The following is a 25,200-nucleotide window of genomic DNA, read 5'->3' on the forward strand; positions in this document are numbered from 1 at the left end:
GAATGTTGAGTTATAAGCCAGCTTTTTTGCTCTCCTCTTTCACCCTCAGCAAGAGGCTCTTTAGTTCTCCTTGCTTTCTGTGTTAGAATGGTATCATCTGCATGTTTGAGGTTGTTGATGTATCTCCTGGCAATCGTGATTCCAGCTTGTGAGTTATCCAGCCTGGTATTTCACATGATGTACTCTACATATAAGTTAAATAAGCAAGGTGACTATTTTCAGTCTTGACATACTCTTTTCCCAATAACCAGTCTGTTGTTCTACATCTGGTTCTAACTGTTGCTTCTTGACCTGCATACAGATTTCTCAGGAGGCTGGTGAGATGGTCTGTCTGACATTTAAGAATTCTTTAAGAATTTTCCACAGTTCGTTGTGACCCACACAAAGGCTTTCACATAGTCAATGAAGGAGATGTTTTACTGGAATTCCTTTGTTTTTCTGTGATCCAGTGGATGTAAATCCAGCTTGAGCATCTGGAAGTTCACGGTTCATGTACTATTGAAACCTGGCTTGGAGAATTTTGAGCATTACTTTACTAGCATGTGAGATGAGTGCAATTGTGCGGTAGTTTGAGCATTCTTTGGCATTGCTTTTCTTAGGGATTGGAAAGAAAACTGATCTTTTCCATTCCTGTGGGCGTGTGCACAGGAATTCCAGTTGCTTTACAGCCTCTCCATTACTTGTTATTTTCTGTTTTTGTTGTGTTTTGTTTTTGTTTTTAATAATGGTCATGCCTTTGAGTGTGAGGTGGTATCTCATTGTAGTTTTGATTTTCATTTCCTTAATGATTAGAGATGTCGAACATCTTTGGAGAAATATCTTGAGTCCTTTGCCCATTTTTAAATCCGTTTTTCGTCTTCTTGTTATTGAGTTGTGAGAAATATTTATATATTTTGCATATTACTTGATTTGCAGGTTTTTTCCCCCTGTTCTGTAGGTTGCATTTTCACTCTGTAGGATGTGTCACTTGATGTACAGAAGTTTTAAATTTTAGTACAATTCGGTTTATTTTTTCTTTTGTTTCTTGTGCTTTTGGTGTCATGTCAAAGTCATTGCCAAACCCAATGTCATAAGATGTTTCCTTTATGTTTTCTTCTAAAGATTCTAGTGTTTCGGCTGTGAAGGTTAGGTCTTTGATTCATTTTGAGTTAATTTTTGTTTGTGGTGTAGGGGAAGGGTCTGACTTTTTGTACTGTTCAGGGGATTCTTGTGGCAAGAATACTGGAATGGTTTGCCATTCCCTCCTCCAGTGGACTATGTTTTGTCAGAACTCTCCTCTATGACCTGTCTGTCTTGGGTGACCCTCCACAGCATGACTCGTAGCTTCATTGAGTTAGGTAAGCCCCTTCACCATGCAGGGTATGATCCATGAAGGGGGTTGAAGGCAAAAGGAGAAGAGGGTGGCAAAGGATGAGATAGTTGGATGGCATCATCGGCACAATGGACACGAACTTGTGTAAACTCTGGGAAATAGTGGAGGATAGGGATGCTACAGTCCATGGGGTCGCAGGGTCGGACACGACTGAGCAACGGAACGGAATGCGCAAAAGGCGAAAACATGCCTTTGACAGAGTCTTAGTTTTATCTCATGGTAATTTTGAGGTGGCTCTAGTGGTAAAGAACCCGCCTGTCAATGCAGGAAACATTGGAGATGCAGGTTCGATCCCTGGATCTGGAAGATCCCCTGGAGGAGGACATGGCAATCTACTCCAGTATTTTTGCCTGGAGAATCCCACAGACAGAGGAGCCTGGTGGGCTACAGCCCATGGGGTCTCAGAGAGTGGGACACACCTGAGCAACTAAAGCTCTCAATGTTAAGGCAGGTCCAGCAGGATGGAGCACTTTTGAATTGGGCCCTTTCTGATGCAACTCTGGATTGGTGGGCACAAGGAGGCAAGGGGTTTGCTGCCCATCTTAATGAGAAACTCTTGGGCTGATTTTCAGCCTCGTTTTCCAGGAATCTAATCTGGGTTTTATCTTCCAGGTATCTCCTGGCACAAGCAGTTAAGTCATTTTTGCTTGATCTTGGTGCTAATACTGTGACAGAAGATTATTTTGGCTTTTATTTGCAAAAGTGAGATCTTAATTAATTTATATGAATCATTGATTTGTTTCAGCTTTGCCCGAAGTTTTTACATACAAATTCTACAAGTCACACTTGGCCATTTAGTGCAGTCGCTGAATTAATAGGTAAGTAAATTGATGTTGCATATATAATCTTTTGCTGGCAGTTGAAGGTCTAAAAAGTTTTTTATTGAAAAGTAACATGAAGATGTGCTTTTTTAAAAAACCAAATGTGTCAGTGATAACATTAGTAAAGATTACCTAGCATCACAACCATTCAAAGTAGTGTCCGATCGGTCATTGCCCAGCTTTCCCTGTATACTGTTGTTTTAAGTGTTTCCCTATACTACTGTCAGAGCAAAGTATTTTAATTTGCAGCTTTCCTGAAGCATTTATGTTGAAAATATTTTTAGTCTCATCATAAAAGAAATAGGTCTGTTGCCGAAAAACGAGAATTATGTTTAAAGTTGGAAATTATAGTATTTTTCTGTATTAGTAATTAGGTTTTTGTATATATATGTATTTGGCTGTGGTGGATCTTTGTTGGTTCACGTAGGCTTTGTCTCGCGGCGGTGAGCAGGGCCTCCCTCCCTTGCGGTGTGTGGGCCCCTCTTGGGGCAGAACACAGGCTCCCGGTGCGCGGGCCTCAGCAGTTGCGGCTCTCAGGCTCCATCGGCTTGGTGGTTGCGGTGTACTGGCGTAGCTGCTCTGAGGCAGGTGGGATCTTCCTTGGCCAGGGATCACACCAGTGTCCCTTGCATTGCAAGGCAGATTCTTAACCACCGGACCTCCAGGGAAGGCCTAAAAGTGTTTTAGTGAACATGAGAAAAGAGGCAAGGTCACAATGGGATTTGCATTATGGTTTTTCTTTGGTAAAATTCATACACATGAATTGTTTGATTTAAACGTGTTTGAGAAACAGATAATAAAGGAAAACTATATTCTTGGGAATTCTTCGATACACTTTAGACTATTTGTCAAGGAAGGGTTCTAAAGTGGATGCGCCAAGAATAAGGAAAGAAAGAAAATTTGAGAACCCTTCTTTTCTTTATTCCTGATAGCTCAGTTGGTAAAGAATCCGCCTGCGATGCAGGAGACCCAGGTTCGATTCCTGGGTCAGGAAGATCTTCTGGAGAAAGGATAGGCTACTCACTCCAGTATTCTTGGGCTTCCCTTGTGGCTCAACTCGTAAATAATCTGCCTACAATGTGGGAGACCTGGGTTCAATCCCTGGGTTGGGAAGATCCCCTGGAGAAGGGAAAGGCTCCCCACTCCAGTATTTTGGCCTGAAGAATTCCATGGCCATGGAGTCACAAAGAGTTGGACACGACTGAGTGGCTTTTTCACTTCCTTCTTTTCTTTGGTGTAGTTAGATTTTCCAGAGTCCCTAACACGTTCTGTTCTGATGTGAACCCTGAAGTGTGGATGAGCTAACATTGCAGCTCTTCACGGTCACGCTTTCTCCTCCTGTGGCAGCCCGGAGGAGCTCCGTGGGGGCTGCTCACTCCTGCCCGGCACTTGTTGAGTTTGGGGTGGGGCGGCTGAGAGCCGGCATGCTCTTTGTGGTGCATCATAGTGTAAGTGGTTTGTTTTAATGATGCTGAAGTGATTGATGAAAAAGATTATTTTATTTTAATTGAAGGCTTACAGGAGTTTGAGGGTCACTTTTTATATTATAATAAAGTCTTCAAAATATACCTCAAAAGTATTTTTAGTCAGTTAGAAATATTCAGATAGATTTTAGATAGTTTATAAGTTGATTTTATTACTGCTACTGTTGAAATTTTTTTCCTTTTTCTTTGCTGTATTCCCTAATACTTAAGAGCTGTTCTGAGAGAAACAAGTATGCTGGACAAGGGTGTTAAATGATGAGGTGTACAGAGATGGCTTCCCTGGTGGCTCAGATGGTAAAGAACCCACCTACAGCTCTGGAGACCCAGCTTTGATCTCTGGGTTGGGAAAATTCCCTGGAGAAAGGAATGGCTACCCACTCCAGGATTCTTGCCTGGAGAACTCCATGTACAAAGGAGCCTAATGGGCTACAGTTCATTATGTTGCAGAGTAGATACCACTAGGCGACTGTCACTTTCACAGAGATGATAAAAATGTACCTGTCGTCAGAAGCTTATGTTAGATTAAAAAGGGCTAAACTTTGAAGAAATGTGTAGCAGGTAAGCTTTCCTCTGTGTGTGTGTTAGCATACTGCTCTCTCGTTCCTTCAGTAATCCTGTGTGGACCTTCCGTGTCAGCTTGAAGTGCTGTTGACACTCAGCTCTCAGTTTCCTCTGTGATAGCTAGGCTAGTTCTTTGGGCAGAGACCTTCCTGTCTTGATCATCTCTTCATTGCAGTGATTCTTTTGGCTTTACACTTAGCTAGTGTAGTGGGTTCCCGTCTCCATCTCTATGTAACAAATGGAGGGCTTTAGGTAGAGTTAATTCTTTAAGAGTCAGTGAGCAATATACAGCATGGTACAGGTTAGTTTCATGTCATCAAATCTTAGGAGTTCGGAAACATTTCAGCTTTTAAATTTTCCTTAAAATGTATTATTCTGTTGCTGGTTATAAAGGGTTGTTCAAAATGGATTGCTCTCCTTTAAAATCTAAAATCAAAATTTGTCAAACTTTTGTTTCCCAGATAATGCTTATGATCCTGATGTGAATGCTAAACAGATATGGATTGACAAAACAGTAATAAATGACTGTATATGCCTGACATTCACTGATAATGGGAATGGCATGACTTCAGACAAATTACATAAAATGCTAAGGTATGTGAAAGTGTTGCGCCCCTTAAATCATTGTTTTGGCCTAGTTGAAGTGCTCCATGTGCCGTACGTACTGCCTGTAGTTGCTGTTTTTCAAACATGGAACGTACCCACAGTGTGCTCTGTTCTGTAAGTCTTCCATCATTTTCTACTGCTGTCACGTTATTAGGCCATCCCGGCCATTCTCTTCATCCCTCCCATGTCTTAACTTACCTAAAATTTCACCGTTCCTTTAGAGCTGTAGCACATTGTCCTCTGTTGTTTGTGCTTTAGTAGAAAAATAGTTTTAGCTATCATATCCAGTAAAACTTAACACTTTGGGGAATGGGAACTGGTAAATTTAAAGTGATTCAAAGGATGAGGAAGTAGCATAGCCATAAGGCCTTGGGCTCTAGGGTCAAAGAATAGGATGTCAGGATGAAACCAGATGTACCTGACATGGAAGCTAAAAGACATAGTACAAGAATGAGATAGAGGGAGGGTTTGGAGCAGAGGCCCTTCTGCTGTCCTCCAGCACTCTGTATGCTGCCAGAAAAGGCAGGTCTCCCCATCAGGAGGAAGAGGTAAAATCTCAAGGTCCCAGAAGCCTAAATTAGTTCATCCATTTAGCTAGGATGTGCCAGGCAATGAGCTCCTATTTTAGTGTGTGTTTGGAAGCACTCAAGTATCCTTGCCTGGGAAATCCCATGGACAGAGGAGCCTGGTGGGCTATAGTCCATGGGGTCACAAAGAGTCGGACACGACTGAGCGACTGAAAAACAGCAACAATCCGTGCATCCCTATAGTGTGGATTTGGCTTCCTTCAGTTAAGAGATGGGGAAACACATCAGTACAGATCATCCAGCAAGGAAGGACAGGGCCAACATTCAAACTTAGGCATTTTACTTAATATTAACAATGTTTGAAGTAAAATAAATGAAGTTTATACTTTTTTCTTTTTAGCTTTGGCTTCAGTGAGAAAGTCACCATGAATGATCATGTCCCAGTTGGATTGTATGGAAATGGCTTCAAGTCAGGTTCTATGCGTTTGGGTAAAGATGCGATGGTTTTTACCAAAAATGGAGAAAGCATGAGCGTGGGTTTCTTGTCTCAGACATACCTGGAAGTCATAAAAGCAGAACATGTTGTTGTCCCAATCGTGGCATTCAACAGACACCATATCCTTTTGATTTTGAAATGGACACTGAGGCAGTGGTCTGGACCATTCCCTCCTTTTGGCCTCCTCTTGGTTCTTGCTTTTAATCATACCTTCCATTCCAGCTCTTGTTCCCATCCACTGCTTCTACTCTGCGTCTGGGCTCAATGTTTGTCCCTCTCTGATCTCTGTTGGGATTGTGTCATGGAAATACTAAACATAAGGTGATTGCATTTTTATTAAGCTTCCCAGAGCTCACCTTTTTATTTCAGTCTTTTTGTGATCAGTAAGACTTATGGTCTGGCTTGAAATTTTCACCAACAACCATGGAAAACAAGATAGCTTTAGGAAAATGTCTTCCGTATAAACATTCAAATATTTGAAATCATATTCGTTAGGAGTCATAATATACTTGTTAATACTTCTTGTTCTTCATTTGAAATCACACTGTGATTTTAAAATTTAGAGGATAATTTAGTAGTTTTTCTGTTTGAGTTGATTTCCATATTATAATTGAAAAATGTTGTTGGTCTTAGTCTTTAACTTAGGATGTACGACAGGTATTAAATTCAACAGAATCAAAAGCGAGCCTTGCTGCAATTCTGGAACATTCTCTGTTTTCTAAGGAACAGCAGTTACTGGCAGAACTTGATGCTATCATAGGCAAGAAGGGAACCAGGATCATCATTTGGAATCTCAGAAGGTAAATGAGACGGTAACCCTCAGCTGGTTAACCATTTGGGAAGTAAAGTGCATGGAATAATTTCATTACGTTCATCCATTATTATACCGAGAAGAAATGTGTTGGAAGGTCCTCATTTTATGGCATATTTAATGATTTACCTTTTCCCAAGAGTGTTTCACTGAGGCTGCTTTGGCTTCAGTTTGAGATAATTGTGTATTATTATAAATAAATTTCCTGGCCCCACCACTCTATCTGCATAGCACTGTTTTTTTGCTCTTGGTCATACCATCCCTCTCCTCAAAAAAAGACTTGACAGGATAAAGCCTAGCCAACAAGTCCCAACTTGGTAAAGTCAGAAAAATCCTTTTGGTTCATTACATAAAGCTAAGCATGATTCAGCATCTGTTGAGAAAAGTAATATAGATGAGAATTCTGTGTTGCTAAATCTTTCTGAGGATAAAATCCTTTCCAAATGAAGCTATGAACTTTAGAGTGAGTTTATAATATTGAGAGATCTAATTGATCTGTTGAACCATAGGAGTTAAACTGAAAGAGTGACAATCTTAAAATTCTTATGCTTTTCTGACCTCTTACAGTCCCTTTTTCTTTTCTCTTCCTTTCTTCCCTGCCCCCGCCATCCTCACCCACATTTTTTCTTTAAACTTAATTTTGAGGTACTTGCAGACTCCTGTGTAGTTGTAAGAAATCTCAGGTACTCCTTCCCCCGGTTCCCCACAGTGGTAACATCCTGGAGCACTATAGTAAGATGGTACTGTTGATACTGACGTTGATACAGTAAGGACATTTTCATTAACTCAAGATCCCTCTTATATCCACACCCACTCCTTCCTTAATCCCTGGCAACTGCTAACATGTTTTTCCGTTTCTGTGTCTTTGTCGTTTTAAAGAATATTATTATACAACTGGAATCATATAGTGTGAACCCTTTATTGACTTTTTTCATTCAGCTTAATTTTCTGAAGATTCATACAGGTTCTTATGTGTCTGCTTGCTTCCTTTTTCTAGCTGAGTAGTAGTATTGCATTGTATGCATGGACCACAATGTGTTTACCTATCTAGTTTACAATTTTCAGTTACTACAAATAAAGCTGTGAAATAAGTGTAGAGAGGTTTTTGTGGGATTATGGTCGTAATTTTATTGAATAAATGCCCAGGAGTGTAACTGCTGGATCAAATGGCAGTTGCTTGTTTAGTTTTTTAAGATGCTGTCAGAATGTGGCTCTCTCTTTTGACATTTGCACTGACAATATGTGAGTAAATACAGTTTTTGCACCTTCCTGGATTCCTTTTCTTCCTTTCTCCCTCCAGCTCCTCAGATCTTGACTCTTACCATGTATTTGTTTGTGCCTTGTTTTGTTAACTAAAGATTACTTGCTTGCTTCTCTTATGGTGAAGTTAATATTTAGCTCTTTAAAAATTGTTTTTACAGCTACAAAAGTGCAACAGAGTTTGATTTTGATAAGGATAAATATGACATCAGAATTCCAGAAGATTTAGATGAGACAGCAGGGAAGAAAGGGTACAAGAAGCAAGAAAGGATGGACCAAATTGCCCCTGAGAGTGACTATTCCCTGAGGGTGCGTATTCTGCTCTCTGTGGGAGTGAGAAAACCATCAAATGATGGAAGTTACATTATCCACTTGTGTGGATAATGCTCTCAGAAATGTTTAAATGCAAGTGTCTCAGACATGAAACAATGTTTTAAATTTGTCATGCTCATTGGCTGTTCTATTTTCTTAGAAAAGTTTTTAAATTGCAAAGTCATCAGGTCTACCAGTGGTTATAAAAGTTCTTTTACCGTGTGATTAATTATTTGAATTGGGAATACTCTAATCAAGATGCCCTGATGACCATATTGGTTAATTCAATCAAAATACCAAATTGTCTTTTTTAAAAATTAAAATATTCTAGAACACATGCATTAATTGGTACTCTAAAGCAATTTTACATATAGCCTAAAGAAAATGTGCATTGATATAGTTTTATGGTATCTCTCAGGTTTGATCCTAAAGTGGAAATATGCTTTTAAGATTGAAAGAATTAATATCTCAATATACCGATGTTGATATGATAATACTGTCTCTTAGTCACTATAAGACATGCAATACTGACCTCCCTGCCCCCTTTTTTTTCCTTTTGGTCAACCGCATCATGGCATGTCAGATCTTAGTTCCCCAACCAGGAACTGCAGGCCTTCCGTGCCTTAGTGGAAGTGTAGAGTCCTAACTACTGGACGTCCAGGGACTTGCCCCATTCCCTTTTTTTGCATTAAAATTATCTCACAACTGAAGCTAAGGATAACATTTAACATTGACAGCTTTACTATGAAACTTGTTCCGAGATTCCAGCAATTACAATGGCAGATGTTCCTATTTCTTGCCATACCCCACTGTGATAGGGAAGTATGTCTTAGTGGTTAAGAAAGTCTTGCTCAAGAATATCCAGAGACAGCCAGAGCAGATGGAATAGTTTTAGTATACCACAAAGTAAAATGTTTTAAAATATCAGTAATGAATTTTATAAATGACAGAACACTACTTTTGAAATCAGGAGTCAGGAGGAAAAAAGTGAGAGAAATGTTCAAATTTTAGTTTTGTATTGAATTTTTCCGGAGAAGGCAATGGCAAGCCACTCCAGTACTCTTGCCTAGAAAATCCCATGGATGGAGGAGCCTGGTAGGCCGCAGTCCATGAGGTTGCTAAGGGTCGGACACAACTGAGCGACTTCACTTTCACTTTTCACTTTCACACATTAGAGAAGGAAATGGCAACCCACTCCAGTATTCTTGCCTGGGGAATCCCAGGGACAGGGGAGCCTGGTGGGCTTCCGTCTATGGGGTCACACAGAGTCGGACACAACTGAAGTGACTTAGCAGCAGCATTGAGTTGTTCAGTTCATTTCCTTTAGAGATTCCTGATAGCTTGCAGGCAGGCACAAGAGATCATATTCTAACATGTTTTAGGATGCTGAGTTTGGTTATGATTCTCAAGTATCTAAGCTTTGATGCATTAAGAATTGAAAACACATTTACCCTCGCAGTGCAGTGGTTAGGACTCAGTGCTTTCAAACTGATTGTTCAGGTTCAGTCCTTGGTCAGGGTACTAAAAAATAAAGAGAATTGAAAGCACATTTGGATGACTGCTGATTGTTACAATTCCATATGGAAAAGTGTTGTCTGTCCACTCCCATTAAATATTACTATAATCTGTAGTATTTTATTGAAGAGTTAGTGAGTCTTTTATTGTCAAAGCACTGAGGTAGCATTTTTTTGAAAAACAATGTAAGTAATGTTGAACAAATTCATTGGTAATTATTCAGAAACGACAGCCAATTGTTGTGTGTCTTTGCAGGCTTACTGCAGTATATTATATCTAAAGCCACGAATGCAGATCATCTTGCGTGGACAGAAAGTAAAGACCCAGCTAGTTTCGAAGAGTCTTGCCTACATTGAACGTGATATTTATCGACCCAAGTTTTTAGTATCCTTTACTTTGTTACGATGATGTATATATATAGAGAGAGATATCAAGTGTATTTCCCTTCCCCATTTCTCTTTATCCTGACAGATTCTAATGCTGTCCAACTTTGCCTTTTTTTATGCACCATTGAACTCAATGAAATAGAGAGGATGAATTAAAGGAAGTGAGATGGTTTGTTAAGAATTTTCCTTAACATTTAAGACTAATAAAACTGTGAGAATTACTTTTGGATTCAATTGCAGAAATAAAGATCATTATGGAATAATGATGTATCACAGAAATAGACTCATCAAAGCTTATGAAAAAGTTGGATGTCAGTTAAGGGTAAGCTTATAGCTGAAAATGTCTGAATCTTACAAAAGTGAGGATAACATGTTATGGGTCAAATGTGAAATAATGTGCTTTTTGCCTAATGATTTTTATTTATTTGTCTTAAAATATGTATTTATTTGGCTGCATCGTTTCTTAGTTGTGGGGTGTGGGATTTCTTAGTTGTGGGGTGTGGGATTTCTTAGTTGTGGCATATAGGATCTTTAGTTGTGGCACGTGGGATCCAGGTCCCTGAACAGGGATCGAACCCAGGCCCCATGCATTGAGAGTGCGGAGCCTTAGCCACTGGACCACCATGGAAGCCCCCTGCCCTTGCCTCGACTTCTAACATCAGTGTTCTTAACAGCATTGGTATGGTGCTTGACCGTAGAGCACTTGTGTATTGTTTTCTCATTTGGCTTTGAATAATTTTACAAGGAGAACAGAGCATTTTGTCTGTTTTACAGATGAGGAAATTGGGGCTCATACGTAGTTTGCCTTAGATCTAAAGATGAGTGTGGCTCTCAGGCATAGATGCAGATCTTGTCGCTACACTTGGATAAGGATCCTGGATTATTTTATGCGAGAATAAAATTGATCGCTTTTAATTCATTGTTGCTGCAGTAGCCTAAAAAATAGTATCTGATAGATGAATTACTTTTCTGGAGTTAGTTCCTAAATATGTTAAAATTTTCCTCCTAAACCACTTTCATTTTTGTAGAGTTCAGTTTGGGATGATGAACATTGCCTACTGTGTCAGTCTGTTTATCTTTTACATGTTTCCACAGAAAGGTTTTTTTTTTAATGTGTGTATGTTAAGAATTTAGTGTTAAATTCTAAAATTCAGCTTTGTTAAAAAGATTTTAAGTCTAGGCATATTTTGTTTTCCAGTTCCATGATTTTCATTTCATTTTATTCTGAATTCTTTGCAACAGTGTAGATGGACCTGAAGAGTATTATGCTTAGTGAAATATATTAGAAAAAGACAAAAGACTGTATATTATCCCTTATATGTGGAATCAAAAAAATAAACAATGAATGTAATAAAACAGAAATAGACTCAGATATGGAGAAGAAACTAGTGATTACCAGTGGGGACAGGGTGGCAGGGAGAGACGGGGCAGGGGATTAAGAGGTACAGACTGCTATGTATAAAATAAGCTATAAGGATGTGTTGTACAGCACAGGAAATGTAGCCAATATTTAATAATAACTTTAAATGGAGTATAATTAAAAATATTGGATGTCATACACCTGCAACTAGCATAGTATTATAAATCAGCTATACTTCAGTTTTTAAAATTGGGATTCCAAAAAACCAATAGTGTCTGCTACAAAATACACGTGTTTTTTTCTTTTAATGAATTTGACGTAAGTAAGATGTGTAGCTCATTTTTTCAACCCAGCTAAATTTGTGTTATTTTTGGTTAAGTTTGACCTTGTAAAAAAATAAGCTTTTGCAGCCAACTTTTAATGTTTTTCTGTACCAGAAGATGAACTGGTCCTAATATTTGGATTCAGTAAATAATTTATTAAATATTTGGTGTGATTTGCCATGCTAGATGTTCAGCAGAAAAAGAAGAAAAGATACACATGCCCCCAGAGCTCTTTTTCCTGAGGGGAATATGGTATCTCCTTGGAGCATCAGGCTTCCCTGATAGCTCAGTTGGTAAAGAATCCGCCTCCAGTGCAGGAGACCCCGGTTCAATTCCTGGGTCGGGAAGATCCACTGGAGAAGGTATAGGCTACCCACTCCAGTGTTCTGGCCTGGAGAATTCCATGAACTATATAGTCCATGGGGTTGCAAAGAGTTGGACATGACTGAGCAACTTTCACTTGGAGCATCAGAGTGGGCTTCTTGGAGAAAGTGGTGATTGAGAGGAGACTGAGTTAATTTACTGTTTTGGAAAGTCTTTAACAAGAGTTTTCTAGGCCAAGAAAAGAAAGTCTGCAAAGGAAAAGAAAGAGGCTTCTGAGAGAATGGCAACCTTAAAGGGATTATTTGGACCCGATGGGCTTCCCTGGTGGCTCGGCTGTTAAACAATCTGCCCAGCACAGTTAAAGAATCTGCAATGCGGGAGACCTGGGTTTGATCCCTGGGTTAGAAAGATCCCCAGGAGAAGGGAACGGCTACCCACTCCAATATTCCGGCCTGGAGAATTCCATAGATTGTATAATACATGGGGTCATAAAGAGTCAGACATGACTGAGTAACTTTCACTTCACATTGGGCTGGATGGTAATTGGAAATGCAATAATGGGGGGAAAGGAAGGTAAGGCCAGAAAGAACATGAGAAAAACTATAAGCGAAGGGTGCTGTGATTTACAGCTTGTATGAAATGAGGAACCACTTTTTATCATTGTACTTAGACTCAGCTACAATTATGAACAAAATACACATGTTGATCATATATGGATAATCAGAATATGATTCAGATATGTTGAGTTCAACATTTTAGCTTGCAGGTTTAAAAAATAAATTAGGTCAGTTGAATTTAAAGTTTTTATTTCATCACAATTAGCAACTGAATAAATAACTTTGGATAAATGACTTTAATTTCTATCTGGCAAACTTATGGAATATTAATGTGCCAAAACCTTTGCTAGACCCTGATATAGGAAGGAGTTTGTTGTGGTTTCTACCCGTTAAGATATTGTATCCCAGTAGAGAGGATCTTTTTTCCCTTGTATAAAATCGGGAATGATAATACTTGTCTTAAGTGAATGCTTGACAGTGGAAGTGGTTTTGGAGGAAAGCTATTAGATTTTTAGGAATTATCTCCCCGAGAAGTAAGTTACATTCCAGATACTGTTATTCAATCTAAATGTCATACGAATCATGAGATAAAATATAGGAAAATGTTTCATAAAGTTCTTAAATTTTGGTGAAGGAATAATGGTTTTGAGCATCATGAAGGGCTTCCCTTGTGGCTCACCTGCAGTTCAGGAGTGTCATATCTAATGTTTAAAATGCCAGTTTCATTTTATTTTTCAGGCAAACAACATGGGTGTTGGAGTCGTGGGGATTATAGACTGCTATTTCCTAAAACCAACTCATAACAAACAGGATTTCGATTACACTAATGAATACAGGTATGTTACCTATTAAAATGATTGATGACTGACTGTTTACAATTTATTTTGGAAATACTTCCTTAACTTTTTCTGAGCTGAATTTGTTTCACTTTTGTGGGAGGCTTACCTAAAAAACACATGTAATCATTTTTTTCCACCCTAGGAATTATATTCTACTCCATTGCAAATAGAAATATATTCTCCTCTGTCTTTACTAATGAAATATTTCTGAGATTTGTACTAAATAGAGGAAGTTCATGCTTTCTTGGTAACATTTTTTTGTGTAATATAAAGTCTAGATATTTCCATCTTGGATGGGAACTTCAAGAAAGTTTAGTTCTCTGTACTTTAGACAGAAATACTCCTGTCTTCTAAGAATGATTAGAAGCCATAAAATAAATATGATCATCGATTTTACTTGTAAATTTAGGAAGCACCAACAGCTGTCCTAATGAGTATATATTACACAATAGAATGCAAACTTCTTATAAATAAAGAACAAATAAAGTGGAAGGAAAGGAATAATAGCAGAATCAGCTAATTAGGAAATACATGATAGAGAAAATCAATAAATATCATTCAGAGTGCAATCCTGAGACTACAGTTACCTCTGTTATTTAAACAAAGAAAATATAAGGAGCTGTTAACCACAGTAGTAGAAGGTGATTGCTCAAAGGGTTAAAAGGGACAGTAGCTTATCCAGAACTGTCAGGAGCCAAAATACAACTGTTAGCTCTGGGTTGAAAAAGAGTAGACAGTAAACGAACTAGGAGAGGGTTCCCAGTCCCGGAAGTCAGAGGTTCAGATCTCGGTAGAGCTGGTGAGTGACACAGGAACACACTACCTGCCGTGGCAGGGAGCTTTCCAGAAGGCCCGATCAGTCTCCGTCTGTAGACATGGCCTGCTGTCGGCAGGGGATGTAGGACTGAGCTGTCCTTAGAGGAGACCTGTCTCTGCCCAGGGACGTGAGTAGGCTGAATCAGTCTCTGCTGCTGGAGGGAAGAGCGTGGCCTGAGAGCACAGCTGGAGCTCCTCTGGAAGGGCCACCGGGTTGAAATTCAGAAAGCAGTTGGTGGGTTGGTTGGCAACATACTTTCTCAGCAGAGGACCCGAAGTACTAGTATTTTCTGTTTTATTACTGGTGACCCTGGCTCTGTTCTGTGAACTTTTAAAGATACTTAGAGAAGATTGCCATGACTCTGAGTGTTCTTACTTAACTGAACGTTTCGGAGAACCCTCCATCCTGCCCTCCCCACCCCCCTAGTTTTCACATAATCAATAAATACTAGGTTGCTTATGCTTTCTTTTTGTTTGACAGAGATTTAATCTTTATCATTTTTTTTTCTTGAATTGATTTTATAATTTACTTCTTTTTGAGGCTAACAATAACAGCACTAGGAGATAAGCTGAATGATTACTGGAATGAAATGAAAGTGAAAAAACATGCAGAATATCCTCTAAACTTGCCAGTTGAAGATATTCAGTAAGTACATTTAAAAAATAATTGACTTTAATATCAGGATGTGGTATTGGAGGGCATGGCGGTTATACAGTGTTCATAAACCTTAATCCACAGTAAGAAGTCCCACAGCTCAAATCAGCATACTGTAAAATGAATATATGAATTTATACACAAAAGATTCTCGAAACAGTATTTACCTGTATTATTAGTATTGATAACATTTTATTTAAAAATGCTCATCTTGACTCACTAAAGTGACTTCACGATCCACTAATGGGTTGTATCTCATAGTTTGAAAACCTCTGGTCTTGTGTAATAGGATCGAGAGTCTAAAGCCAGATTTCAGTTTACATTGTAGTTCTGCTTAAGTAGCTGTGTGACATTGAACATGTTGTTTGACCTCTCATAAGCTTCCATTTTATCGTTTGTAAAATGGGAACAGTAATAGTCTTTACCTTGTAGAGTTGTAAGAATTAAAAGATGACAGTGCTCCTCAGTAAAGCAAATAAGCCCTCTGAATGAATAATAACTCTGCGTTATCCTCTGATGGCAGGATGTCCAAGATAGATAATGGAAAACAAAAAGAATGCAACTCAGTGTCTTTCTTAATTTTTCCATTGTGTGGGTTTTTTTTATTGTCCACATTCATATGCATACTTTTATGAGCATAGAAAATTTCTACCAGGATTAAAGAAATAAGCAGTAGTAACCTCCTGAAACAAGGGGTTTATATTTACTTTATAAAATTTTGGATTGTTTGAAGTTTGTATAAAACCGTTATAAATGTATTTTTTAAAACTAGATTTTAAAAGTTACTAGCATTAAGGTGAATTCCTTGTATGTTAAATGAGTCTGCATAAATTCTTTGCAGGATCATAGTAATTTTTGAATGAGAAAAATGTGAAAGCCTTATTCTATAAACTACAGAAGTACGCAAATTTAAGTTGTTCAGAGAAATGCTATAGTAGAGGGTAAAATGTAATACAGTTATAAAAATTGCTTAAATTGCAATAACACAACTTGCCTATTTTCTGTACTTGAGTTGTTATTGTACTAAGAAGCATATTGGATGTGACACTACAGATGCTAACTTAATATAAATTTCAGAGCAAGTCGTTTGTAGTATTTTCTTAGGTTTTTGAGTTTTTACTATAGAAAAAATTAATAATGTGCCATTAAACAAGACATTAAATCACTTTGTTTAAATTAGTCTGTCACTTCAATAGTAGCCAAAATTGTTTTTAAAAACTAATTGTCCACCAAAGTAGTTAATGTTACGGAATTTTCAGGGACAGAATTAATAGGAGAATTTTGTGGGAGAAAGTCCAGTGAAGTACTTAGGTCAATATTTCCATGTTAATACTGAGTTGTTATTTTGTTACAGGAAACGTCCTGATCAGACATGGGTTCAATGTGATTCCTGTTTAAAGTGGCGAAAATTACCAGATGGGATAGATCAACTTCCAGAAAAATGGTATTGCTCCAATAACCCTGACCCACAGTTCAGGTACCATATAGTTGGTAGTACCCTTTTTTGGAAAGGCAGAAAGTACTGTTCAAGATGTATGAATGGGCACTGGTGATGTGTTACTCCCATGTGATTTTTCTGACTAGAAATTGTGACGTGCCAGAAGAACCTGAAGATGAAGATGTGGTGCATCCCACTTATGAAAAAACCTACAAAAAGAAGTGAGTGTTATGTATGTGGGAGGATAAAACCCAGATCATCCGCAGTGCTTTGTCTGTAGCATCAGTCAATGCATCTCTAAGAGACAGCAATATAGCCACAAAAGATGACGACTGCAAGATGTGGAGTGCTTTTTAAGTTTATGCTGTGGATACCTGCTGGTTATTGCTGTCCTTTCTACAAGATACTTTGCATATGCAGTATAGTTTTGTCTTTTTGGGCTAAACACCAGTGAATCAGAAGTGAATACTGCCCTTTTAACAGAGAAAGTGAGACGTGTGTGTGTTACCAGTGTGAAGTTGACGACTCCTGTAAAAGGCCTGACTGTCCTGTGAGAAAGCCCATAAGGATAAATTCCTTTGGCTGGGGACATGGATCAGGAAAATTCCTGATGGGTGGGATTTGTTGAGTGGAGAGCAGTGGGATTTATTGGGTGGAGAGCAGTGGTTTGTTCAACTTAACCAGAGTAAATAATGTGAATGGGCCTAATGGGGCATAGAGGTGGAGAGAGAAGCTGGGAACAGCAGTGATCCACAGGGAACGTTAGGCTTAGGTCCTGCTCATGGAAGGTCGAATTCATAAAGATTTATAGTGCACTAGAGTGGAAGCCATTAGGGCGTTACTGAAATGAGAGGTAGAAAGCACCTCCCTGCCTCGGGCTTAGCACTGACGATGGTGACACTGAAGCAGAGTTCAGTCAGTGTGCCTACCTGTCGTAGTGCCTTCGTAGTGAAGTGGCAAGGATGTCATTGGAAAACAATTGAAAAATGAAGTAAATTTAAATTTGTTCATTTTTCTTTTTCTTTTTTCTCTCTCTTTTTTTTTTAAGAGACAGGGAAAAGTTCAGGATCAGACAACCGGAGACAGTCCCTCGGGTAATGAGGCCTTCCATATTACAGCTGTGTCCTGGATTGGGTGGTGATTAACTTAGTACTCAACTTTAAACTTAGGAGTTACATAGCAGATTGAAGCAATCTTGTTCATTCAGTTCACATTCTCTCTTCTTGTACCCACTTCTTACCCTCTTTCCCAACCCTGACTTCCTAACCCAACAGCTTCACTCAAACAATTCAATTTTATCCTTAAGTTGGGCATCTGGGGAAAAGCAGATACTCTTTTGATAATCTTCTCGTTAGGTAGACAGTCAAGGAAAAATTAATAGGAACACCCAGGGGACTGCATTCTAGTACTGACTTGGACCAAAGCTACATCATTGACCCTCCCTCCCATTCTCTCTTTCTCTTTTTTTAATTGAAAGTATAGTTTATTTTGTAATATTAGTTTCAGGTGTGCAGCATGTGATTCAGAATTTTTACAGATAATGCTCCAATAAAAGTGACTACAAAACCATGGCTATAATTTCCTGTGCTGTACAATAATATATCCTTCTTGCTTGTCTCTTTTATACATAGTAGTTTGCCTCTCTTAATCCCTTAGCCCTATCTTGCTTAATGGTGTTGAGCTTTTTCTTAGTGTTTAAGTAGGTGATTGTACTTGTATAGGAAGTTGTGGGCTGCTGCATTGGTATATGTATGCTTATCAATACATTGAAATGTTTTCTTATATAAAGGCTGAGGGTTTGAGAGTGAGAACAGAACTGGGAGAAAAAGAATAGTGGGCTTAAGTTTTTTAAAGGCAGAGTCTTTGTGAGTTTATCTTCCGTTTCTTTCTCTTGGAAACATGTTTTTATTACGTATCTGTGTAAGCTCTCTATATAATCAAAGGTCAACAAATCTTTCTGTAAAAGGCCAGGTGGTCTTTTAGGCTCTGTGGACCACACATACAGTCTCCGTGGCGTATTCATTCTTTGTTTGGTTCATGCGTTTAAACATGTGAAACCAGTCTTGGCTCACTGGCAGGCTGGACTTGGCTCTTTGTCATTCCCTGGCGTAGTGTGCACAGCACCAGTTCGCGTGGTTAGGACAGTTCTCAGTGCCTTCTGGGGTAGGGGACAGGGAAAGAGTATTTTGTGTTTGGGCCAGGACACATTTTAAAAATCTCTTTAAGATCAATTTTTTTTTTTCCTTCAACAGATTCATGCCGAGCTCCTGTTTCCAAAAACCCCTGTGTCAAGTCAAACCTTTACTCCGCTTAAGGAAAGTGTTCCACGAGGACATCTTTCAGAAGTAGCAAATACTTACTCAACAAGGCTTATAAACCATCATCGAGGGTCCCCTCAGTCTGAACCTGAGAATAACAGGTCAGTGGCCAAAATGTGTTTTTCGATTTGGAAAACGAGTATGAGACAGCCTTTACTTGACACTTTTATGGCAATAATGCACTTCTAAGAAAGTGTAGTTTATACGCATATTAAAAAAGTCTTACGAAGTTGGTTTTGTTCAGTTGCTAAGTCATGTCTGACTCTTTTGCAACCCCGTGGACCATAGCCCGCCAAGCTCCTTCTGTCCATGGAATTTCTCAGGCAAGGATACTGGAGTGGGTTGCCATTTCCTACACCAGGGGATCTTCCCGATCCAGGAATCAAACCCATGTCTCTTGCATTGGTAGGTGGATTCTTTACTGCTACGCCACAAGGGAAACCATAAGGATGAGGTATTTTGCTTTTATTGTCTAAGCTTACCTCTGCCCTACTTATGTTACTGTTTAAATCAATTAAAAGAATATTATTTTCATTGTGGAAATGGATCATATTGTCACCTCTTTGCAGTTCTGTATAGTGAGAAAACTCCTGCTTTTAAGATGGTCAGCATCTGAGTAGAGAAGAACAGGAAGCAGTAGCAGTTCACAGCACAGCAGTGTGGCGTCAGTTGTGACCCATACGTTCAGCACAGCCCATGGATGAGCAGATGGAAAAAGAAGAGAAAGATGTATGATAGCGTGCATTGAACAGTCAACGCTCTTTACCGGAATGGTCAGGGAATGCTTTATGATGAGGTGGTGCTCGATTGGTTCCTGAAATTCTAAAAGCAACACTCCGCACAATTGCCCTTACAAAGCGAATAGAGGGAACCCAGTGAAGAATGAAGACTGTGATGCCAGTTAACTAACGCCAGACTCCGTCTGGATTTGTTGTTTGAAGAGAAACACTGAAACGAGAGTCTCTGAAATAGTGAGACCAGATGTTCTGAGAGGTTTTTCTTTAATGTGTTAATTTCTTTTTGTCTGTGCTGGCTTTCTCTCTAGTTGTGGGGCACGAGCCTTACTTTGTACAGTGGCCCCTCTGCTTGTGGAGTAGGCTCCAGGGCTGGCGGGCTTCGGTAGTCGTAGCATGTGGACCCAGCAGCTGTGGTGTGTGGGCCCCTCTGCCCCAAGGCATGTGGGATCCTCACGGATCAGGGATCGCACCCACGTCTCCTGCACTGGCAGATGGATTCTTTACCACTGAGCCGCCAGGGAAGCCCTTCAAAGGAATTTTTGAAAATTGAGAAAAATTCAAAATAACTGCCTTTATGCATATATACATCATTGAGGGCATGTTTTGAAATAGTTTGCTGTTTATATATAGCCTACATTTTGAGGTCTTGTTTTGTGGCTGGATTGCTGCCTAACTGAGAACATGTGTGAATTTTTTTAAACTAGTCTCCATGATATTCTTGGCTTTTCTTCGTAAAGCAGGTTCCAGACAAAGTAAGAAGAAAGTAAATTTTTTGTAATGTTTACAGATAAGGTAATGGAATTTATCTTTGAAAGTGACTGCCATCACTGGAGGGGGTATAACAACCCATTCCAGTATTCTTGCCTGGAGAATCCCGTGGACAGAGGAGCCTGGAAGGCTACAGTCCATGGGGTCGCAAAGAGTCAGACAGGACTGAAGCGACTTGAGTGCATACACATAGCCACCAAAATGATAGATGAGAACAGAGCGAGATTTTTCATTTGTAATCCTCTGTTCCTAAATTCACAGAGCCAAAGTCTGGGGTAGATGGTCCCTAAACTAAGTCTTGACACACGAATAGGAATTAGCCTGGTTAGAAAAAGAACTGGGCAGCTTCCAATGAAATGCTTAACTGCTTGGATCACTAGACTATCTCAGAACTTGGAAGCACTGGACATTTCTGAAGGTGGGAAACTGGGGGTAAGACCAGGAGGCTAGTATGAGAGTTTAGGGGAGGGTAGTTCCCTGGGCCTTTTCACAGCCTGCAAAGGCCAGAAGTGCTGCTGCTCTTCCTCTGTCAGAAGGTAGGGAGCTTACTCTCTGGAATAGTTTTCACTGCCACTGTTTTGGAAACAGAAGGAGTAGGGGAAGATTTGAATACTGAATGGTGAGCCTGTCTCCCCTCCTCCCCTCCCTGGCTCCCAGGAGGAAAGCCGTAGGTAATGATGATGGCATTCTTGGGCTCCCACGCCCAGCCCTCACTGCTTTCCATCCGAAGTAGAAATATAGCCGAGGATCCCCAGAGGTTCATAGCTCAAAGGGAGTAGAAGAAGCCATGCGAAACTAACTGAGAGCTGGGTAGATGTTTAACAGATAAATCTCTCAGAATGAAGAGATAAATGGAAGACAGAAAAAAGAAGACAGTGTACTGGAGGGACCAACCTCTGAATAAGGGTATTTCAAGATGGGAAATCAGAGAATGGAGGAAATTATAGAAGAAAGGCTTAATTTCCACAGCATAATGTCTGGGGAAAGATAAGAAATATCATCATGAAGTTTTTAAGCACCTGGGGAAAAGAATTTTTTGTTTCAGAGAGAACGCAGGCTATATTCAAAAGATCAGGAATCAGCGTCAGGAACAGTGACTGGTAGATAACGATGGGATAATGCTTTTAAAGTTTCGAGAAAGTAATTCCCAGCCTGGAAGTCTGTATAAAAACCAAACCATCAGTGAACTTGAGAGGTGAAAAAAATATTTCACTGTGTAATATTTCACATTTTTTATGTCATGTGTACCCTTTCTCAAGTTCTTATTGAATATTATGCCCCCTCCATATGAGAGAGTAAGCCTAAAGAAAGGGGATATCTTTCTCAAGAAATGAGGTCTTAACACATAAGACCCAAATGGCAAATCAGTATAAATATCCCTCTTAGGTGGGACAAAAAGTGATCAATTGGTGATAAATTCACAGAAAACTAATCAGATGAAGAAAACAAGGCAGTTTTTAATGCAGGGGAAATTGTTTTCCATGAAAGGGTAGGGCATGCTCGTTTACCTTGTGACCCACCTTTGATCCCTGAATGTTGATGGAATTACCATGGACAGATGGGAATGGCAGTGCCATTCAGTGACCTCTGGATTACAGAGAGCACCCCTGGAGTGAGTGGCGGTATTCTGTTTCAAGATGTTAAATTGAAATGCCAGAAGACATCAAACGAGATAAATTGGCGGTTTAAGGATGTGGGACTTTGAAGAGGTCTTAATAGTCTTGTTTCCTCATCTGTAAAAGGAGAAAATCATCTCTGCTTTATTAAATCCTTGAGCAGTATTCTGTAAATATATTCTTTAAAAAAATGAATGTGGGCATTTCTTAGAATTTTAAGATAGATTACTTCAAGGTCATCTTATTTTTTCCATATCTACATTTTATAATCTTATATTTTATATATGAAATGTTTTCCAGCCTGAAACGGAGACTCCCTGCTCGCTCCTCAATTTTGAATGCAAAGAATCGGAGATTGAGTAATCAGGTATTTGAAAATTCTCATCAAGATGATGATGATGATGAAGATGTCATCATCTTAGAAGAAAATAGTACTCCCAAGCCTGCAGGAGATGATGATACTGAAGTGAAATTGCAGCAGAGTCCCGTGGAGCAAAGTGCTGTTGAAGTGGAGCCTGTGGGTGATAATGAACCTTGTGGCCAGACTGGTTTCACAGGTACCTCAACATCCCGGTGTGATCAGGGAACTACTACAGCCACCCAGACTGAAGTGCCAAGTTTAGTCGTTAAAAAGGAAGAGACTATTGAAGATGAGATAGACGTAAGAAATGACGCAGCCACGCTGCCAACCTGTGTGGAAACTGAAGGAAAGACACATGAAACCCAGGGAACCTTGGATAAATCTGCTAGTGACACTAGTTGCCAGTTAAATGGACTAAGAAATGAGCTGCTTCTTGTCACCCAAGAAAAAGAAAATTATAAAAGACAGTGCCACATGCTCACTGACCAAATCAAGGTGTTACAGCAGAGGATACTGGAAATGAATAACAAATACGTGAAGAAGGAAACTTGCCATCAGTCTACTGAAACTGATGTTGTATTTTTACTGGAAAGTATAAATGGTAAACCTGAAAGTCCAGACCATGTGGTATCTCAGTATCGTCAAGCCCTGGAAGAAATTGAAAAGCTGAAAAAGCAGTGTAGTGCTTTGCACCATGTGAAGGCTGAATGCAGCCAGTGCTCCAGTAGTGAGAGCAAAAGCGAGATGGACGAAATGGTTGCGCAGCTTGATGATGTATTTAGACAGCTGGACAAATGCAGTGTTGAGAGGGACCAGTATAAAAGTGAGGTGAGTTACATTCCTCAGCATAATGAGAGGTGTGGCTGTCCAGGGGCATCCCAACCTTAACTCCCCAGTTGCTTGATTGGAATAAATCACTTCGTAATATTTCCATTTCTCGACTACCTGCTAGTCCACTGGTTCTCGACTGGGAGTGGTCCTGGTGTGGGCATCTGGAAATGCATCGGGTCATTGTGGTCCTTCAGTATCTTGAAGGGATGGGCAGTGCTGGAATTGAAGGGCTGGGGACCAGGTCTGGTAAATGTCCTGTATACACAGGACCCTGCTGTACTACGAGGGATCGTCCTGCTCATTGGCCCTGAGACAGTCAGTTACTAATACGCTGGGAGCTCTATGTCTGTTATTTATAAGCCAGAAAATAACCATATGAGGTAGATGACGACATTTGTTGTTCAGCCACTAAGTTGTGTCCGACTCTTTGTGACCCCATGGACTGCAGCACGCCAGGCTTTCTCTGTCCATCACCAGCTCCCGGAGCTTGCTCAAACTCATGTCCATCAAGTCGGTGATATTATCCAACCATCTTATTCTCTGTCTTCCCCTTCTCTTGCCCTCAGTCTTTCTCAACATCAGGGTGTTTTCAAATGAGTTGGTTCTTCACTTCAGGTGGCCAAAGTATTGGTACTTCAGCATCAGTCCTTCCAATGAATATTCAGGGTTGATTTCCTATAGGATCGACTGGTTTGATCTCCTTGCAGTTCAAGGGACTCTAGAGACTTCTCCAGCACCACAATTCAAAAGCATCAGTTCTTCAGCACTCAACCTTCATTATGGTCCAACTCTCACATCCATACATGACTACTAGAAAAACCATAGCTCTGACTCTATGGACCTTTGTTGGCAAAGTGATGTCTCTGCTTCTTAATAGGCTGTCTAGGTTTGTCATAACTTTCTTCCAAGAAGAAAGTGTGTTTTAATTTCATGGTTGCAGTCACCATCCCTGGTGATTTTGGAGCCCAGGAAAATAAAATCTGTCACTGTTTCCACTTTTTCCCCATCTATTTGCCACGAAGTAATGGGACCAGATGCCATAATCTTCTGTTTTTTGAATGATGAGTTTTAAACCAGCTTTTTCACTCTCTTTTTTCGCTATCATCAAGAGGCTCTTTAGCTTTCTGCCATTAGGGTGGTTTCATCTGCATATCTGAGGTTAGTGATATTTCTCCCCACAATCTTGATTCCAGCTTGAGCTTCATCCAGCCTGGCATTTTTCCATGATGTACTCTTCATGTAAGTTAAGTAAGCACGGTGACAATATATACCCTTGACGTACTCCTTTTCCAGTTTTGAACCAGTCCATTGTTGCATGTCTGTTTTTAACTCTTTGCTTCTTGACCTGCATACAGGTTTCTCAGGAGGTAGGTAAGGTAGTTTGTCTGGTATTCCCACCTCTTTTAAGAATTTTCTACAGTTTGTTGTGATCCACACAGTCAAAGGCTTTTGCATAGTCAGTGAAGCAGAAATAGATGTTTTTCTGGAATTCTCTTGCTTTTTCTCTGGTCCAGTGGATGTTGGCAATTTGATTTCTGGTTGCTCTCCCTTTTCTAAATCCAGCTTGTACATCTGAAAGTTCTTGGTTCACAAACTGTTGAAGCCTAGCTTGAAGGATTTTGAGCATTACTTTGCTAGCATGTGAAATGAGTGCAATTGTACAGTAGTTTGAACATTCTTTGGCTTTGCCCTTCTTTGGGATTGGAATAAAAACTGACCTTTTCCAGTCCTGTGGCCACTGCTGAGTTTTCCAAATTTGCTGGCATATTGAGTACAGCGCTTTAACAGCATCATCTTTTAGGATTTGAAATGCCTCAACTGAAATTCTGTCACCACCACTAGCTTTGTTCATAGTGATGCTTCCTAAGGCCCACTTGACTTCACACTCCAGGATGTCTGACTCTAGATGAGTGATCACAGCATCATGATTATCTGGGTCGTGAAGATCTTTTTTGTACAGTTCTGTGTTTTCTTGCCACCTCTTCATAATATCTTCTGCTTCTGTTAGGTCCATACCATTTCTGTCTTTCATTGTGCCCATCTTTGCTTGAAATATTCTGTTGGTATCTCTTATTTTCTTGAAAAGATCTCTAGTGTTTCCCATTT

General features: G+C 39.7%; 1 protein-coding gene and 1 non-coding gene across 4 annotated transcripts in view; both read left to right on the plus strand.

The window, feature by feature from the left end:
• The window catches only part of MORC3 (MORC family CW-type zinc finger 3), a 45,582-nt gene that overhangs the window by 8,219 nt on the left and 12,163 nt on the right, over positions 1-25,200 (plus strand). Inside the window, exons 2-16 of one of the 3 annotated variants that reach the window (XM_088835021.1) lie at positions 2,118-2,190; positions 4,700-4,832; positions 5,772-5,985; positions 6,519-6,667; positions 8,100-8,247; positions 10,021-10,149; positions 10,351-10,473; positions 13,454-13,551; positions 14,912-15,016; positions 16,380-16,502; positions 16,610-16,684; positions 17,512-17,557; positions 18,716-18,882; positions 19,191-19,235; positions 19,351-22,196. In XM_088835021.1, the coding sequence (XP_088691147.1) occupies positions 2,118-2,190; positions 4,700-4,832; positions 5,772-5,985; positions 6,519-6,667; positions 8,100-8,247; positions 10,021-10,149; positions 10,351-10,473; positions 13,454-13,551; positions 14,912-15,016; positions 16,380-16,502; positions 16,610-16,684; positions 17,512-17,557; positions 18,716-18,882; positions 19,191-19,235; positions 19,351-19,360 (1,638 nt within the window). In that variant the 3' untranslated portion in view covers positions 19,361-22,196. The other 2 variants (XM_088835020.1, XM_055416187.2) reach the window with 2 other exon arrangements.
• TRNAR-GCG (transfer RNA arginine (anticodon GCG)) lies at positions 3,116-3,188 on the plus strand. Its single transcript has one exon. It is a non-coding gene; the product is annotated as a tRNA-Arg (tRNA).

This window comes from Moschus berezovskii, chromosome 1 (genome assembly GCF_049115385.1).
Source record: "Moschus berezovskii isolate FMDL1 chromosome 1, NW_MosBer_1.0, whole genome shotgun sequence".
NCBI lineage: Eukaryota > Metazoa > Chordata > Mammalia > Artiodactyla > Moschidae > Moschus > Moschus berezovskii.